This window comes from Anneissia japonica, unplaced genomic scaffold (assembly GCF_011630105.1).
Source record: "Anneissia japonica isolate Jap-2015-1 unplaced genomic scaffold, ASM1163010v1 scaffold287778_len1315358_cov176, whole genome shotgun sequence".
NCBI lineage: Eukaryota > Metazoa > Echinodermata > Crinoidea > Comatulida > Comatulidae > Anneissia > Anneissia japonica.
The window spans coordinates 1170966-1189982 of record NW_022702824.1 but is presented as its reverse complement, the minus strand read 5'-3'; the positions used below and the strand labels follow the sequence as shown (position 1 = coordinate 1189982).

At 35.8% G+C, this 19017-nt stretch overlaps 1 protein-coding gene across 1 annotated transcript; it reads right to left on the bottom strand.

Annotated features, from left to right (window-relative positions):
* Positions 1-3656: 3656 nt before the first annotated feature.
* Positions 3657-10884, bottom strand: LOC117104068 (the record flags this gene model as incomplete). Its single annotated transcript, XM_033244726.1, has 9 exons — positions 10663-10884; positions 9732-9946; positions 9366-9570; positions 8378-8511; positions 7039-7282; positions 5932-6044; positions 5179-5320; positions 4560-4748; positions 3657-3895 (listed from the first exon to the last, which is right to left on the bottom strand). Coding segments are annotated over exons 1-9 (1659 nt in total), but the record flags the coding sequence as incomplete, so codon positions are not given.
* Positions 10885-19017: the final 8133 nt, after the last annotated feature.

Sequence of the window (19017 nt, the reverse complement as noted above, 5' to 3'; positions counted from 1 at the left end):
ATATTACCTGGCTGCTCAATTCCTGATCCTCTCCGGTCCTGGTCTGTCTTGCTCTTGGGACCAATGCACCACCGGCTTTCGGACTCATATAGTGCCAAATTGTTGGTTTTCCAGAATTTTTATTTTTATTTATATTTTTATATATTTAATGTAATCTTTTACGTATTTTGTAAATATTCATTCTCAATTTGTAAATGCGTATTTTAATGTTTTTGTGTAATTTCATTATTTGTAATTAAGGCCTTTATATTTTTGAAAATACAATAATTTTAGCATTTGGCTACCGTACCTTTTGTATTATTTTTATACCTGAATAAAATTTAAAAATAAAATTAAAAAAGACTAGGCCTATATTATAGCATCGCCCAGTTGGTTCAGTTATTCATAGTAAACAATATGCTAATTAGGTGATGACGTCATACCTGCCGAACCAAAACGTAAACAAGCACTTTTACACATAGTAATAATGACAATATTAAGAATAATAATTTTGAAAAATGTTTTTATACCTTATATTATATTTTTGATACTAATTTTTGTAATTTTCGCCTGTAAATGAGAACAAAGCGTTCCGGTTGAACAAATGTTTGAAATAAAATATATATTTTTTTTCCTTTCTATGTTTTTTCTATTGATAACTATTTAGTAAAGTGAGAGTATTTATTGGCCGAAAGGACGTTACGTTTCGCCGAAGGTACATTTTGCCGAAATGCTTTTTTTTTTCAGCTTAACATGTTCACAAAAACAAAGACATTAAATTTGACACATTAAAATGCAAGATTTTACAAGTACACAAAATATCTTGGAATTAATGTAAATTTTAATTCACTTTTATATTGTAAGTTTTGAATGACAACGTGTAAGGCAATCTGTTAATGTAACACATGTTTAATGTGCTTTATTTTCTCTTTTTTGCAAAATTATAGACAACAAAATCAAAATGTTAGACGTCAATTGATTACTGTGTTCATTAAAATAATTTATATGTCTGTTTTTGATTTACTTTTGTTAAATTCAATTAAATGCGGCTCGTGTAAAGCTAAAATGTCGGAGCTTCCAGTGAGTTGCAGAGAGGAAAAGGAGAGTCTAAGGGAAAGTGATTACAAGCCCACTTGGCAAGTTCCTCTAGTACCAGGAAATACGAAGTTGTTCACACACCTTTTAACGACCATTTTTTTTTTAAATTTCCTTAATTGGGCTTTATTTTAAAACACAACACAACTAAACACCGTAACTTAGGTTGCAGGCCTCGGTTGACACTACACAACAAAGGGCACGGTAATTAATCTTGCAGAGGGGCTTGTCATCATCTTGTTATGCTGCCTCCTCCTTTTCATCATCATCTTCATCATTATGAATTTTCGATAGTAAAGTATAGGGAAAACTATTAAGTTCAGAAAGCATCTCGAAGCATCTAGAAAACTACAACTTTCCGCCAAAGGAAGATAGGGTAAACTCTGGATCCGCGCCTAATCCTCAGTTGACCATGTTGACACAAAAGCAAGCAATACTACTACTAAGCATAGAGTGGTGTTTAGAGGGGCCGAATAGGACATTCTAAAACAAGTGTCCAGTAGCTAACATGATATCTTTACCTTCTAAAGATAAATGTATATTGGAGAATTATTGTGTATGTTAAAGACAAACCAATGTGTTGTCGAAATTTGATTTTTCAGTATGGTATGATATGTATATACAGGTTATTCTATAGCTTTTACTTTACAGTTTGACTAAGTAAAGTAATTTTTAATCACGTATCATGACTTGACATGATCAAATAGATTTAAATAGAGTAATGAAAATAATATAATGAACCCAATGTTAATAATAATTAGAATATTTATAGATTTTAATGATAATTTTGGTAATATATTTAATTATTGTAATGAAAAGAAATTAATAAATTTAATGTTTAATAATTATAAGTTATAAATTTTAATGATTTTTATTGTGACTTATTTAGGTGTTTGCCTGTCTCGGATGCTTTGTTTTAACCGGTTGTTTAACCCCAAATGCTTTTAGTGTCTTTTATTCCTTTTAATATTTGTGTATCCGTTTGGTTGTCCTCCACTTTTCCCCTTTGTCCCTCTTATTTTAATTGTATTCGAGATTTCATTTTCTGTTGATTCTTATTTGGTAATTTTTTATGCTCAACTTCGTACTGTATTTGATCAAATTGCAATAAAGTATTATCGTATCGTATCGTATTAATAAAAGTATCAAAGGATAAAAACCTGGCACGCGAAGCCAAAGGTACTATATTGCGTAGATTGGTTTGTAATCTGTGAACAAACAATTTGCCCATTAACAAAACATTTATAAGAAATAAAATTTAATACTAAAACGCACAAATACTTTGCTATACAATTAAACACATTTAGGCCTATAGGTCTGCAATCTCATCTAACTAGTTAGTAAATCAAACTATATGGTAAGAAATGAATGAATACAATTTTGTGTGTACATTTAATGTATACACTATATTTGGTAAAGTTAGCTACACTTCTGTATGCCTCCCTGTAATCTTGAGTAGGTTTAGAGCCGAATTGACGGCCAGCTCTGAATACTGTAGGTAGTTGTCAATATACTGCCCTCAACGTCAATTTCCTCTATCATCAGTAATTAATTAGCACACATAGAAACCTCTTGTCTAGGTTATTTATACATTTTAAATATCACTTTGCTACCCTGTGTATATATATATTTTTTTTTTACTCAAAATTACATCCTCAGTTCAGAAAAAAAAAACAGTTACTAATTAAAATACCGTATTGAATAAATGCCCCGGGGTCTTTAATATTGTGAAGGGCTTTTGAGCGAGATTTATTTGAGAGAGGCGTTTATTCGGGGGATTTGTATATTTTCTTTGGTGTAAAATGAATATGTATACACTTAATATAAACACCCCTAATTTCACTGTAGAAAGGGATGTGTTATTGTGATGGTAATTATGTGTTGTAGTTCCCTTGTGTGTGACTATAAAGACTTACTGACCCCAACCAGGTTGGATAACAGGTAATTCTACATAACATTAATGGGATGTGTCGAGAATTATGTTGCTTCCATTAGACTTGTTTACAGTCCTTTTGGGGAGTGCTTATTTCAGGGAGACTTGTAATCCAAGTGATGCTCCAGAGGAATTTTTTTCAAGTTTGCATACAGTATATTCAAAGCAGGCATTTATTCATATGAATAAAGAATCTGGGGGGGGGGGGAACCTTAGATATAAGGGAAATATAAATTGCTGATTTAAAAACAAACAAAATTTACAATGATCAGACCATAGAAAATTCAAATTTAATGATGTTTTACTGTACTACTAACCCAGTACCATATCTATTTAATTGTACTAGAATTTTATCCACGATGTATTTCATAAATAAAACTTCAGAGGTTAAAGCTCTATCAAGACTATGAAATTCTATGTGACAAATATTTGTGTGATGTGCCCTTATTTGGGCATGATCTGCCCTTATTTGGACATGATGATGTCATATTACAGCCAAATATGGGCATAACATATTTTTGTGTCATAAAATTTGATAGAGTGGACAAAGCTTAAAGCCCTGTCCAGACTATCAAATTTGATTTGACAAAAGCATGTGACACGCCTAAATATGGTCATGATGACATCACACCATGACCATATATAGCCACATAATGGCTATATTTGGGCATACAACATTTTTTTTGTCAAAGAAAATTTGATAATCTAGGCAGAGCTTATGATAATGTTGACATTGTGTCAAGGTGATCATTCTATGGACATACTTCTCAAGACCGATGTTTTCCAACCAGTTACTAACACCATCTTTAGGCCAGTTCATCACAGAGTACTGTTTACCAGTAGGAGGTTTGCTGCCAACATCAGGTGAGTCTACAGCTGTCACAACCTCTGAATAAATCCAACATATTGTATAGGAAAAGACTTTTGAATAAAATACATTATAAAAAATAATTAAAACTGAAAGGTCCACTGATTAATCTCAGATAAGAAAGTACAACACATACTCCCAAGTATCGAAATGCATGTCATCATGTTGGGATTCAATATTTTGACATTATCAGGAATGATGACATAATTAATGTCGAAATATTGAATTCCAACACAATGGTGTGCATTTCAATACTTGGAAAATGTGTTATACAGTACTAAAATAGTATAATATATACTCCAACTATCGAAATGTACACTATCGTGTCGGGATTCAACTAAAATAACTAAAAGGTCTTTATAAGGCCAAAAAAAAAATGCTTTGTTGCCCTCTGCGACCGACAGAAATTTTCCAAAAAATTGGGTCAACTTTATATTATATGCATCCTATTTTTAAAAACTCTTAGATGTGGTACTGAGTATATTGGTCAGTGTGTGCTGGAAATGTTAATGGATCCACTTATTAGGCCAATGAGCAGAGCTAAAAGGTGTATTACCATTTCAATTTCTACATTGCATTTTATAGCTCAAATCCAAATCAAACTTTCATTTCTCTAGAATTTTATGACACCTTAAATTAGGGTCTGAAGAGATTATTTTCTAAGATCATACAAATTCAACATACCTTTCACACCTTGTTTTTGTCCAATCTGTTTAGTTAACCTAGGAATTTGCTGATTAAAATCATAATTGCCTCGGAATTCAACATATAGCTTGGTTCCTAAAATCATTCCCAGCCAACCATCAGGTTTGTATTCCTGTTCTAACATCAATGGAACAATATGCTTCCGTTGCTGGAAGGCATATTCAGCCTCTAAAACCAAAAAGGAAAAAACAACAGAAGCTTAACAGCAATTTAGACAGTGCAGTTAACTATTGTGAAATTTTATTTTATTATTATCGTTATCATTATTATTATTATATTCATTCAGTATTAATGTACAGTACAGTATATAAAAACATTCAACCAAAGAACTTTAAGGTTGAATGATTGTCATATCACCAGTAGCAGGCCCGGTAGAATTTGTTAGCAGGGGTTGGGGGGGGAATTGAGGCTATGGATCGAGAGAGACGGAAGATAAATGGTATAAGCGGGGGTGTTCCCTTATGCTGTGGTGATTTATGGGCTAAGCCCCCAGTAAGTTTAAGAGTTTTTGCCACTTTTGATTTCACATCTGCTTAATGCTTAGTGCCAACTGCATTGTAGTAACTGGAAGTACCACACTCAGCATAAGCTTGCTTACCGGTTCTACAGTTTTGACTAAACTTGTATTTCTCAGTGATGCAGATAAGCACAGTTTCAGCATCCTCTACAGCCTCTGCCATCGCCTGTAATGTAGAGCCTTCCATGGATTCTACATCAATCCAAACTTTGTAGCCACAATCCTGAAGGAAGTATAAAATAAGGGCAATTGTACGAAGCATTGGTACCACAAAAATTAGACCTGAAAAAAGATAATTTGTAAATGCCAGATCTGATATCACCATATTTACTACAAATATTTATTTTCTTTTCTTATAATACATACATATTATATATTATACAGTACTGTTCAAATTTATTTAACCATTCCTCATGTGTAATTCGAGGTACGATATTCACGAGGGATTGTTTACATAACAACATAAGTAGTTTTATTCATGAGCTACAGTAGTTGCTATAAAATACCAGTAACCTACAAGTTATATAAAAGTTATTATAATTGTATTTTAAATTATGAAGTGTTCATTGTACTATTTTACAAACAATAATATGAAATTGTAAAGAAAGTACAATTGTCTTCTAGAAGTCACTGCCAGTGTATCTGTATCTGTACAGTCTCGTGCAAATATCTTCTGAGTTTGTCGTAATGGGTATCACCAACTACAGCTAAATATAATTGAATGGGAAATCTTATTTAAATACAGATGTCCTGGATATGGAAACTTCCAAATTGGGATCCCTGTTTTCAGGTCCAGTTAAAAGAGTAAAGTGCGAGACATCTTTTTTGTTTTACCTTTAAGGCATCTTTAATCTTAACAACCAAGCTCTGGACATCCCATTGATAGCTTATCATTACATGCTTTTCATCTCTTTTCCTCAGTTCACTAGAAGCTGCAACTACATGTACTGAATAGAAGGGGTGCAATTATCATAATAATAAGTATTCACCAATAAATGTAAACAGTCTAAGTTGAAGTTGAAAAAATCATTTAACAAAAATAATAATTGAAACACTGTATTGCTCATAAAAGGCACATTCACACAGAGCGCAACAGTGGCGCGCGACAGTGACGCGCGACAGTGGCACATGACAGCAGCACGCAACAGCATCACACAAACCTGCGCGCGACACCGACACTCAACAGCAGCATGCGACAACATCATGCGCCAACGGCATGCAACAGCGGCAGCAGAACAAATAGAACCTATTAATATGTTCTTTATGGTAATCAACACAGAACACGACGGGACGTACACAAGAGAACGATGTTTTGCTCAGCAGAAAATAATTTTCCAAAAATTGTGTGACAAAAAATATTCAGGACCTATCACTGACACTGGTCATGATCATGAGAAAAGTAACTGCCTTAACATTTTGATAGGCTAATATTTTTCATGCCTCACAGAAGATACGAAAAATTTTAATGCAAAAATTGGACCTGCATTTAATTCAGGTGTAACATAACATTTTGACAAGCTACTGTAATTCTTTTCATGCCTCAAAGAAGATAGGAAAAATTTTACTGCAAAATTTGGACCTGTATTAAATTCAGGTGTAAAAAATAACTGCATTAATATTTTGATAGGCTAATCGTCACCTGCCTCAAAGGTGATAGGAAAATTGTACTGCAGAACTTGGACCTGAATTTAATTCAAAGGCAGAAGTAGGCAGATGCTAAAAATGGACGACTACCGGTAGCTATTTTCTTTGAGGTAGGTGCAAATGCGTAGATGGCGGTGAAGGTGTCACATGTGTTTACCTACTTCATTAATTTTGAATCATCTACTGATCATGTTTATAAAATACACAAATAAAGAATAATTTCACAACATTTTGATAGGCTAATATAATGTTGCCTCAAAGAGGATTAGGAAAAATTAATAATATGGAATTAAATACCTTTGTCTGTGTTCCCCTTCACTACCCACAATGCTCCTTGGGCATTTTTCCTCACTTCCTTGTCACCACTCTTGGCTAGTTTTTCTAAGAGAGGTAAAATACCTTGGTCAGCAATTAGCGCAGGACGACTGTAATCTTCATCAAAAGCCAGGCTCCAAATGGCTTTAATAGCCTGCACCTGCTCAGTGTTGTCATGGAAGGACAGCACTTTTTTCAAAGTCTCCAGTCCTTTGGATTCAATTACCTAGAATTCAACACAAAAATATAAAGAATTATTAGTGATCATTATTATTATAATTATTACAGATTTGATCTGAGCTGTCCGAAAGGGGGGACTTGAGCTCGTAGGCCCAAGCTGGAGGAAGGGTTTGAGAGAGTGTTCCCCCTACCAAAATGAGATTTTTTTAAGAATAGGAGCCTCTGGATAGCCAGAAATGAAACTCTCAGACTGTGACAGACATGTGTTGGCTTGGCGTGGGCCTATTTTCATATTTTGTTAGTCCGACTGCCTGCCGAGCTCTGTCTGATTGGAGGGCTTGACCTGACCGGTGAGGGGGGGAGGGTTCAGCCTGTTTTCCCCCGCTGGCGCCGCACTGCTGTCAGGTTGTCTTTCCGTCTGTTAACAAGATTAACCAAGAACTAATGAACGGATCATCAAATTTAGTGGAATGGTACGTAATAATTAAAGAAAGACACCTTTCAATTCACGTAAATTCAAGGTGTTTATTGGTAGAGCTGGCTTGACCCTAAACTTCAGTCTAGCTTTTATATACACTATGGCATGATGGAATAATAGTTATACATATAGACCTGAGCAAAATCTACCCGGATTTGAGGAGGGGAGCCGGCCTAGCCTAGGACCTAGTTTAGGCCTAACGCCCAGTAAAATATAGCTAGCAGTACAACCGAGGAGATGATTTACTGTAGTTTCTATGTGACGTAATAAAGCTGCAAAACATAGCCTCCGGCGATACAACTGTTTATTTGACAGCCTGGCACAATATTTTATTGACACAACCAAACAAAACCGAGTAGATGTTGTAGTCTTTATTTGATGTAAACACCTCATGAAACATGGCCGTGGAAGTACTCATTTTGGGTGGTTTTTGGCTGGTTTTTTTTTTCGTTTTCATCTATTATCCAGCCTAGAAATGTAGTCTATCGTGTTTGTGACATATAGAAACCCCAGTGCATGGAAGATGAGCACATTCTTGCCAGCGGTTTCAGAGGAAATAACTGTAGGTGAAGTTACGCGGAGGCGATTAGCAGATAGATTTTTCTGAGGAGTGACTGGTTTGAGTTGTTGCACGAATACAGGGCTTAAAGAAATGATACCTACTGTTTTACAATTTTCCTTATTAACAGCTAGCCTTTCCAGACCTTCAACTAACTCCTTTACAGAGAAGCCCTCACACCTTCTGTCCTTGCTCTGCATAGCCTTCTCACACATCTCAATTAGGTACTGAATTGTGCCTGTCAATCATATTTTTTATTTAAAAACTATTATATATATCAGAAAAAAGCAAATACTATTATATAAATGCAAAAACAAATGTGTGCTAAACTGTGTAGGTTCTGACATACCTATATTACATTAGCAGTACTTTACAACATTTTTGTCACTTAATTACTTGACCAAAAAAAAAACACAAAAAAAAACACTGTATTATTGTTGTTTTAGTCCAGTAAATATATCTTCTGACCCAGGAAAATTGTTAAGGGATCACCCTGAGTAACATACAAACTTAAACAAAATTGGACCACCTGAAACTGACTTATTTGCATAAAATAATTGAAAATGGTGTTAACACTTAAAATCCTGGCCCCTACCATGGTTCTAGAGAGTTTCAAGGACAAATATCGTAGTGATGATGATTTCATTCAGGGGGAGGGGTGGGATTGTGTGTGGTGGTCTAGTATCATAGGAATCCAGTGGTGTAACAGCTATGGTCTCACTGGCTAGAAGCGGTTTGGCGCAGAGGAAACGGTTTGATTTCCCAGCCTCGAGGCCGTGGTTTCAATCCCTCGCTGTGCATTTCGCTTGTGTCCTTGAGCAAGACACTTTATCTGCATTGCTTCTCTCCACCCAGGAGTATAAATGGGAACCTGGTGGGGTTACCTGCTCCTGCGCTGATTGTCAGCAGCAACACTTAGCACGTGGACCCAATCACCAGGGAAAAGAACTTCAGCGCTTCGTAACTGAAAAGAAAGGCGCTATACAAATAACAAGTAACACCTAAGGAGTGGGGCTTTTCCCCCCAGGGTAGAAGAAGCCTTCGCCAGGAGCCCCCGAGGTTTTTTGTTATGCTACTAAAGGAATCCCTCACCTGTGTCTTTCAGGTATGCCATTTCCGACTCTTCAATGATAGCCGCAATCACCATCATTGTCAGAGCCTTCAGGAATGGGCCGCATTCCACATACACCTGGATCTTTTCAACAACCTTTTCGTCACGGAAATAGTGCTTGAGTGTAACCGATTTACTCAGATTGTGCAATATACTCATGCACGCCTTACACATATAGTCCACGTTCTGCAGGAAAGAAAAACCTTAATAATTACAAGTATATTTCAATTAATTTTTTAAATAAAATACATAAGGAAACAACAAAGAATATGGAGTACAACAAAAATTTTTAATGTATAAAAAAATAGAAAAAAAAATTCAAATAAATATTGGAATTGTTGATTCACCTTAGACTTATCAAGCTTCTGTCGATACGCAGGTGTGTCCAATATACCAACACATAACTTAACCATGCCTGCATCTCCCAGAGTAGTAGCAAAATGCAAGCTGGCATCGCTAAAGTTCCACGAGTTGTTAAAGGCATAATATGCAGAAAACCAGACATCGTCATTCTTGAAGTAACCGGGTGTGGCAAGATCTTTGAGAATTTTCACAAACAGGTCTTGAAAGGAAAAAAAAGTGAAAGGAAGTGAGGGAAGTGAAACATAAAAAAAATATAATGAATTAATTTTAAAAAATACAAATCCTTTTACAGAGTAAAGCTGTATTTACATCGGATCTGGACCAAAATTTGGACGACGCTTTCATTGCGCTGAACACCAGCGTCCCTACTCTTAACACAATGATTAAATTTTCTAATCACTTAGGTAGGCGTTTCGACATGAAATTTGGGAATCGGTGCGAATGAACATTTCTGTGCATACATTAGAAATATTGTTGAAAGTGTCATTGGTAGTAGCAATGACATGGGTCTCAAGATGGGAGATCTGGTTTTAATGAGCTTCTTAACAAACCTTAAATTGATGGTACTCATTGCCAGCTTTTAGAGTTTAACTAGCAAATAATTATAAAGTCTGTAAAAAACATACAAGCATTCTAAATTTGCAGAAGTCTCCGAAAAATTGTTTCTGGCTCGTGGGAGTGCGGCACCGTCTTGTTTTCTTGGAAAGTCCCGTGGGTGACTTGGGACCCCTGCTTTTGAACGCCTAAGTTCTGCAGACTTCAAAGAAGTGACTACCAAATGGCACAAGGAAAGAACAAGAAAAAAAAAACTCTTTGCAACTTAATGTTAGTCTAGAGATTCTTATTACTACCTTTTCCAATGTAGTCATTCATTTAAATTATTTAATTTGCCCTTCCATTTTTGTTTATACAAACCTGCAGCTTTTCCTTCAATTAATGCTTCTCCAACTTCTTTTCTAAATACTTCAAAATCCCAATAGCAGTCACCAATAATCTTTAATTCATTCATGGCATCTTTGTTGTTGTAACTTTTCATCTTCTCCAACTTGCCCAGACTCTTCTGGACAACTTTTATTGCCTCCTTCTCTCCCATGATTACAAAGATAGTGACTGCCAACTAAAAAGGGAAGTCCAGTCTGTTAACAAGAAATGGGAACAATTGGAATAATAAGAATTGGAATAATAAGAATATGTTTATGATAATTATTTTCCTGAAGACAATTGAAGCAACTCAATCAAAACGTTGAGACTTTCTCAACTACAACAGTTCTTTTTAGAACCACCATGTGGTGTACCACAAACATCAACATACTGTATGTGCCCTGCAAACCTTCAAACAAGAACATATATAAATATGTTGTTATAAAGGGAGAGATTTTACTGAGATCACAGGTAACATTCCAATTGGTAAATCTTACACAGCTGTCTGCACTTGGATTTTTTGAGTCGGTAAGATTTACCATTAGAGAAATGGTAAAACTAAGCCTGCTGTGAAAATCAACTATTGGGGGCGATATCTGTGACACTGAGTATTATGTATGTTCGAATTGGCCTTTTCTGCTCGGTAAACCTGGTCAGTTTTAGTTGGCATAATCCACTCGGTTAAACTAACAGCTATCTAAGTTTTTGTGAGAGGAAAGTTTGCTGTTTGCACCTTGTACTACAGTAAGTACAGTAATTGTAAATCTAAGTGGGGTCTGGTTAGTTTTACCAAGAAATGTCCAGTGCGATTTGGACTTTAGTCTTAGTGCAATTCTCCACAATGATACAGTACACTAGTCATTGGAACGATGTCTATCGAGGGAATATCTTACTGCCTAAAATATATCAGTGTATTTTGCACTTGAACCTTCTTACTTTTGCAATAATTATTTATATAATAATGATTGTTCAGGCCCTGTCTCTTATACACATCTAGCAATGATATGTCAGTGATCTTGTCTCTGCAAAACTTTCTATTGAACATGTTACTTGCTTGATTTACACTTTTCTCCTTAACTCCAAGCAGCAGTGAGACATACTCTTGTTCTTCAGACAACTTTTGTGACAGAACATAAAACTCCGAAGTTGCTGAAAGTTCCAACAAACTCGGTTTATGATTACAGAAGCTACGTTTTCCTTTACGAAAGAAAGCCGGGGTGTAATTGTCTGTAATACCGATTTCTCGAGAAAAAGAACGGATTATTGCTATGTCTTGGTTGTTATTCGTTAAAGCATGCTTTGCATACAGAAGACTTTTGTGTCGGCTTCTTCTTGGTGGTTCTACGCCAGATTGTAGAACCCCAGGTTGCTGACTGCCAGATTTTCGATTTCTCTTTGCCAAAACACAGTTTGCCGAATGCCAGTTTGCTGAATCAAAAACTACGAATCCCAGTTTGTTGAAACCCAGTTTGCGCTGAAACCCACTTTGTGGAAAATAAAATGAAAGCCATAAAACATTAACTACAGCATAACATTCATGTTGGAACACTCTCTTATTATGTATTCGTATAAAAAATATCGGCTTATTAGTTAAATGATTCTTTTTCTTTTAATCTGTAAATCAATTAGCTATCAGCAAATAAAATTCAATTTAATAGGCCTCGCAGTTAAAACGTTTTATTAGCATACCTATGATAAATACATAAATTCATATTTAAAAAAATATGAATTTAAAAGGAAATAAACAAACTAATAATAATCTACAATATACACACATATCAATTGTGGCTCCAGAAATTTGTTGACAGGGGGTCTGACTCAAGGGGCCGACTAGAGCCTCGGTGGTCAGGGACCTGGCACAACAATCCTGATAGGGTTTGCATAGGGAGTATTTTAGAAGAATACGATGCTTATCCTTAATTTCATTTCATTTTATTTCTAATTTTAACTGATAACCATGCTTTCAAGTGTGTTTTTCTACAGCTTTGATGTCTTCGAATATTTTTCTTTTTAATTTGTACACAAATGAAGCTCCTTCCTTTCAAATGCACAGTATGCTGTACTTTTGTAACACAAAACAGAGATTTGGACTGGGTTTCGGAAAACAGAGTTTTGGGAAAATAGGATTTCATGATTTCAGTGAACTGGATTTGGCATTCTGGGTTTCGGCAAACTGAGTTTCTGCAAACTGGGATTCCGACAAACTGGTTGGATGCCTTCTTGAATATTGCTATCGGCAAGAATGCATCCTTGTCACTGAAAGAGATTTTGTATTAGTTCCAGATCTTCGTAGCAGCCAAGAAAAGAAGAGCCGAAAGTCGTCCTGCATGCAATGCATGCTTTAAGGAATTACAACCAATACATAAATATCAACCGTTCCATTCTGGAGACATCAATATTGCAGTCGTTGCTACTTTATATCTTATTTTATGACAGCGGAGAGAGAGTCATTCTAGACACTAACGCTGGCAAATACCGAAAGTTGTTCAAATTAAGTGACATTAACTTTCACCAGCGAAGAAAGCATCCCTTATTGGATCTCGTGCTTCTGTAGTCAAAGGAAAAGTTTTGTTGACACTTTCTGCAACTTTAAAGTTTTAGATGTTCTGTCACAAAAGATGTCTAAGGAACTTGAAGACTGTGGTATGGAGTTAAGGGGAAAAGTGCAAATCAAGCAAATATGTGAAATGTTCAAATGTTCAATAGAGGCAACAAGATCACAGACATATCATTGCTACCACCATGTTTGCAAGCAGACCCTTGAGCACTTGAGCAAATTTAATCGCTAAAATGGAAATTAAGCAGACGTAAATGATTTGGTCAATAAAAATAGTATTCACAACAGATGGAATGATCAAATGAAGCAAAAAAATAATGAGACAGTGATGCCCATGGACGTCCAAGAACTGTTTATAATAAAGACGAAGACTTTCAGATTGCAGTGTGCTAAAAATAATGAAAAACAACCGGATATTTGTAAGAAAGCTGGATTTTTTTAGGATTCTGGTGATATTTTCCATTCTTCTAAACAGAAAAGGACTAATATAAGGGGGAATTTTTACTTACATTTCCAAAAGTGAGTTAGCTTACCACCCTAAAATATGTTATTTTGGGTTTAAAAAGTCAACAGCAGTTATTACGTTAATGTTTTGTAAATTAACCAAATTTATTTAGGGTATTGAAGCTGCGCGCTGTTAAGCTGTTCTTTAATTTTGGCCGCCATTTTAAAAAGCGCCCTCAATTGCCTCTCGACATCTTCACATTAATAACTTTAGCTAATTATACTTTACTCCTATCATTACATATTCAAAAGTTGGTCAAACCTACCTCTTTTGTGCTTATTTTACCTATATATATGTAGTATATTGGATTTTAGCGGCCATTTTGAAAAAAGCGCCCTCACGCGAAAGTTCTCAGGTTACGTCCCTTTTACCTCACATATTCTGATTCCCCATAAAAAACTGGTCTAGGAAAACCATATGAGAATTTCTACCTCTCCAAGTGGCACCTATCTCAATTATAGCCTGGTCTATTTTTTTTTATTAAAAAGCAATGCTTAACATTTTAATGCTACTATGTAATGTTATCTCTAAAAATATAACTGGGATAAAATTAGCAATACCCACTAGGTGACTGTACTAAACACAGACCTTGCACATTATGAGATCGCTAAATAGATATTAAAATATGGAGGTATGTAAAAGGTCTTTGCTTAAAAGAGAAATATTGCAAATAATATCTTATTTATTGCAGAAAAACAATAGCAACTGACAGGACTACATTTTACTTTTTTACCAAAATAACTTAAATGTTAAGTTCCAATGGAAATATATATATATTAGGGCAAGGAAAAATGTTATTATATTTAAAAGTTACAGAACCATTTATGTAAATATACTTGCGGGGATCGTTTTCTGGCTAAGGGGGTTCGCTGGCAAAAGGGGGGTTCGCTGAAAAAGGGGGGTTCGCCTGAACCCCTAAAAACCCACCTGGCTACGGGGGTAAAAAAAAACAGTAAAAAATTGTGTTCTATTTACTTTTCTTCAGTACATTCTGTTAATAGTTCACCTGTCGATTCTATACAGTAGGCCTATTGTATTTAATAATTTCCCCTACGCTTCCGTATTATAGAAAAACAGATGGTACAATATCATGTGTTTCCTAATGTAAAAGGTGAATTGAATAATCCATATTCATATTTGTTCACTCGTAATGTGTTACTTCTAAATTATAGGTTTATTTTATGAGATTATCTTCCCTAATTTCTAATCTTTAATAAACTGTTTGAAGTTTCTGGTTCTGGTTTCTGGTTCTGTAACTTCCCCTTACATCAAAGTTTGTCTAAAAGGTGGTAGAATCCACAAGTGACAAATTCCCCTTAATGTTGTTTACACTATTTTTAATGTATTATATCTGGGGTTCTCAACTATATCACAATAGGGGCTATTGTTTATTGAATAAATTTGAAGGGCCTGGACAAGAAGTGTACATTGGCACGTACGGTAGCACCACCCGAGTGCAGCAGGTGCGAGCCATGGGAGGGTTTGGGAGGGAGATGTCTTTCTTCCCAGGTCGGCTAGACCTGAAACATCAAGCAAGTGACTGTGCGAGAAGCAAAAAGTGGATTTTTTGCTGTTTTTCTTTGCATAGTTCTTTGCATAGTTTTTCCAACTTGATTAAATAAATCGCTACAATTTGAGAGGCAATAGGTATAGTCGGCAAAACAGAATGTAAAATTATTAAGGTTAGAAATCTAGGCTCAAGCCTAACGGAAAATATTATTTTTTAGCTTGTTCTCGCGGGCTGCATAACACACAATCACGGGCCGGAGATGGCCCGCAGCCGCCAGTTGAAAACCCCTCTATTACAGTATATGGACATTCATTATTCAAATAAGTCTTAGAGAAGATAAATTCAACTTGACAACTTCAAATTCCGCAGTTACAGCCTGTGGTGAAAGCAAGTCCCTGGAAGCAACTGGCACCACCAAAATTTCAATTCTTGCAAAATTAGAGTGTGATAGGAACTGACGGATTTAATTAAGTAGCATGAAAGCAGTCCTCAAATAGTTGCATAGGCATATAATTAGCAGGCTTTTCATCCATTACTGTAGGTTGCTTGCAAGCCTGTAGGTAGGATTTTTGAATGGGAGGTGACCTGCGCTGGTGAGCCAAGCAAGTTTAGGTGAGGCTTTTTAGGGCTCGCAGCTGGGTCCAGAGGCCTAGAAGCTAAGACAAAGTAGGATTTTGAGAACGAAATTGGAATTGTGAAACCTGTAATTTGTGAATATTTTATTTAAATTTCCATTCATTTTGGCATTGTTAGGCCTTGGTATTCAAACTATGGGTCGCACCAAATGTTTTGCAGGGTCGACTGACATTTATTGTTGTCGGTGAATGGTAATAGAACTCGTCATGTCTTGAAACTGTATAAAATGCAAAGTATCGTTTCCTGAATCGGCATTTTTCACTATAGTTAAACTAGATATTTTTCTTCTATTATATTGACCTTGATTCTTATGTTTATGTCTCATAGAGGACCTCCACGTTAGGCCTACAGTATGTTGTCAGTAAATGGTAACTTGCCATGTCCTACTTTCTTTGTGCAAATGTAATTTATAATGGAATGTATTGTTTCCTGAATTGGGTTTTTCCCACGATGTGAAATTACATACTTTCCTTATACTGTATCATATCTTGATTCTTATGTTTGCTTCTCATGGAGGACTTCCAATCGATGGTTATCATCTAAATATTTAAATTATTAGCAGGCCTATCATCATTATCTAAATCGATTTTAACATGTTGTGTATGATAAAAATATGTTTAGGGGTTGTTCAACATTATCAAAACCTTCACAAGTGTACAACCAGAATGCTAGGAGGTAAACAAATTTGTACACTTTTACATATCATAAAAATGTTGATTCAAAATAACATGCAATTCACGTAAAATAATGGTAAAATTATAATGTAACCATGGATATAAATATAATATTCATTTTTAAGCAACCAAGTACATTTGCTTTAACTTTAAAAATGGAGAATGGCTTTGCAAGAAATCAACATTTTTTTTTTATCACTTTCAGAGGGAAGGGAGAGGGTACTGAAAAAGAGTACTGTTTGTACACTTGTGAAAATGTTGATAATGTGAATTTGGACTTGGAGGAACTCAGCATTTCCCAAAAAGTACACAAATACATAACTGGTCAAACCTTCATAGTAAAATTCTGGGACATAGTTGGAAGGATTCCTTGTAATAAACATACCATAGAGTGTGTTTCTATGGTGAAAAACATTGAGAAGTTACTGTACTGTCAAGGTGTTGTACAGTAGTAGAGTAGCCCTCTCTGGGGGCCCATTTAGACTCAGACTTAGCCCAGAAAGAACATGCGTTAAGCCACTGTTAAGGCTCAGTATTAAAGTGCTAGGTAGGGGCTTCCCCACCCCCCACAGAGCTCACAAGTATTATGCAACTGGGTCCTGTATATTTTAAAATGGTATGCCATACAGTAATTGGATTTTACAAGACAATGAAAAACAAGTCTCTGATATGATATGTGTACTGTAAAACAATATTTCAGCATCGGAAGTTTTTTCCAACGATACCGAGCACAACACCTTTCGGTGAGTTTGATTTTTTGACCTTTTGACCTTTAGTGTCACATTACTTTATTTATATCTATAATTCTGTAAATATGTATCATAGGATATACTGTATGTGTAATGGAGTTAAATGACCAGTGTATAATTCCCTTTCTACTGACACCAAACCTGATCATGTTTTTTCAGTGCCGGTTTTTGTCTCAGAGGTCAAAACAATTTTTCATTCATAGTGGAGTAAAATATTCTTTTAAGAACATTTTCCAGAAAAAAATAACGTGGCACGACTCTCCGTTAAAGGAGTTACTAAATTTCTTTTAAAACATGAGATCAAGAATTTAGCCTCAAAACAAATTTTTATTTTTGTTGGTTACGCACCACTGTCTAACAATTTGTGGAAAAGGAAAGGCCTATTCCTAGATTTCATCAGTCAGAGTCTTTTCTCACAGGGCCAGGACCAACTGTTACTGGTCATCCAATAACTGTAGCCCTGCATAGTTACCAACTTGAGAGATTTGAAATGCGTGACTACACCAGTTGGGGAGGGGGCATGGCCCCTCCGGGGTCCAGAGGCGGAGCCCCAGTGGGGTTCAAGGGGCCCCTGACGCTCCGACGATCTCAGCAAAACGACTTCAGTAAGTGTTTGGTGACAATAACGGGTAAGGTAAATAAACAAAAATATTCTTAATAAAGGCATGTCCTATTTGAGTTTCAACGTATATTACTTTTAATTTGAGCACCCGAAGGTACACAAACATTTTATTATACTTAAACAAACAAGAAATGAACAGCTATAGCCTACTTATCAATTTTTATTAACGCATCAGTGAAGAATTAAGTACTATATTCACAAAAATACTGTCTAATAACTCAAGTTACTTATACAGTCGAGTCCGCCAAAGTCGACTCTGTTTAAGTCGAAAATTCGCGTCAGTCGAATTTTTGAAAAAGTCCCAATTCTTTCCTATGTATTACTGTGTAAATTGTTTGTTTGATTCGAATTTTTATAAGTCGAATTCCGGCTATATCGACGGAATTTTCCGGTCCGGATAGGCCGATTTTAAAGTAATTTCAACCACGCAAGTCGAAGTTCCAAATTTAGTAGCGCACGTGGGAAAAATACACAGCCGTGGGAAAATACGAAGTTCAATCCTTGTTGTACGGCAACAAGTTAGCCATGTCAAACTAACATCTCAGACAGCGCGCTGTGGAACTTGGCTCACATGATCGTATGTTTTAAGTTGCAGTCTATTCTCACAATACAGACACCCCTCCGGACTGGCTCCAATGTTCAGTTTTTCGTCCAGTTTAGTTTGTAAAACTTGTACTGAACCCATTTCGAACAAGATTGTTGTAGTCAGGGCCTAGCTATTTAATTAATTTATCAAAGCCCTGGATTCTTTTGACTGCCTAGCCTACGCAAATTCAACACATACAGTACCTGTTGTTTTGCTGTACTGCTCAGCAAATTTAATTATTACCAATAAAACTGATGCGACTTTTATATTGTTTTTGCGTGCATTTCTTTAGGTCTGATTATTTTTTTCCTAGCACACATTCTTCTTTGGGGAAATGCCACTTGCTGGTCGGCAGTAGTTGTAAACAGAACAGGTCGCTCCCCCAAAAACTCTGCCTGCCCGCCAATTGGTCCATTTTCGTGGGGTGTTTTGCAGACTAGACATGTGCTTCGGCTATGATGACGTCAGATCGCCCAAAGTTTCATAGTGCGTGACAGTAACAAGCTCGGT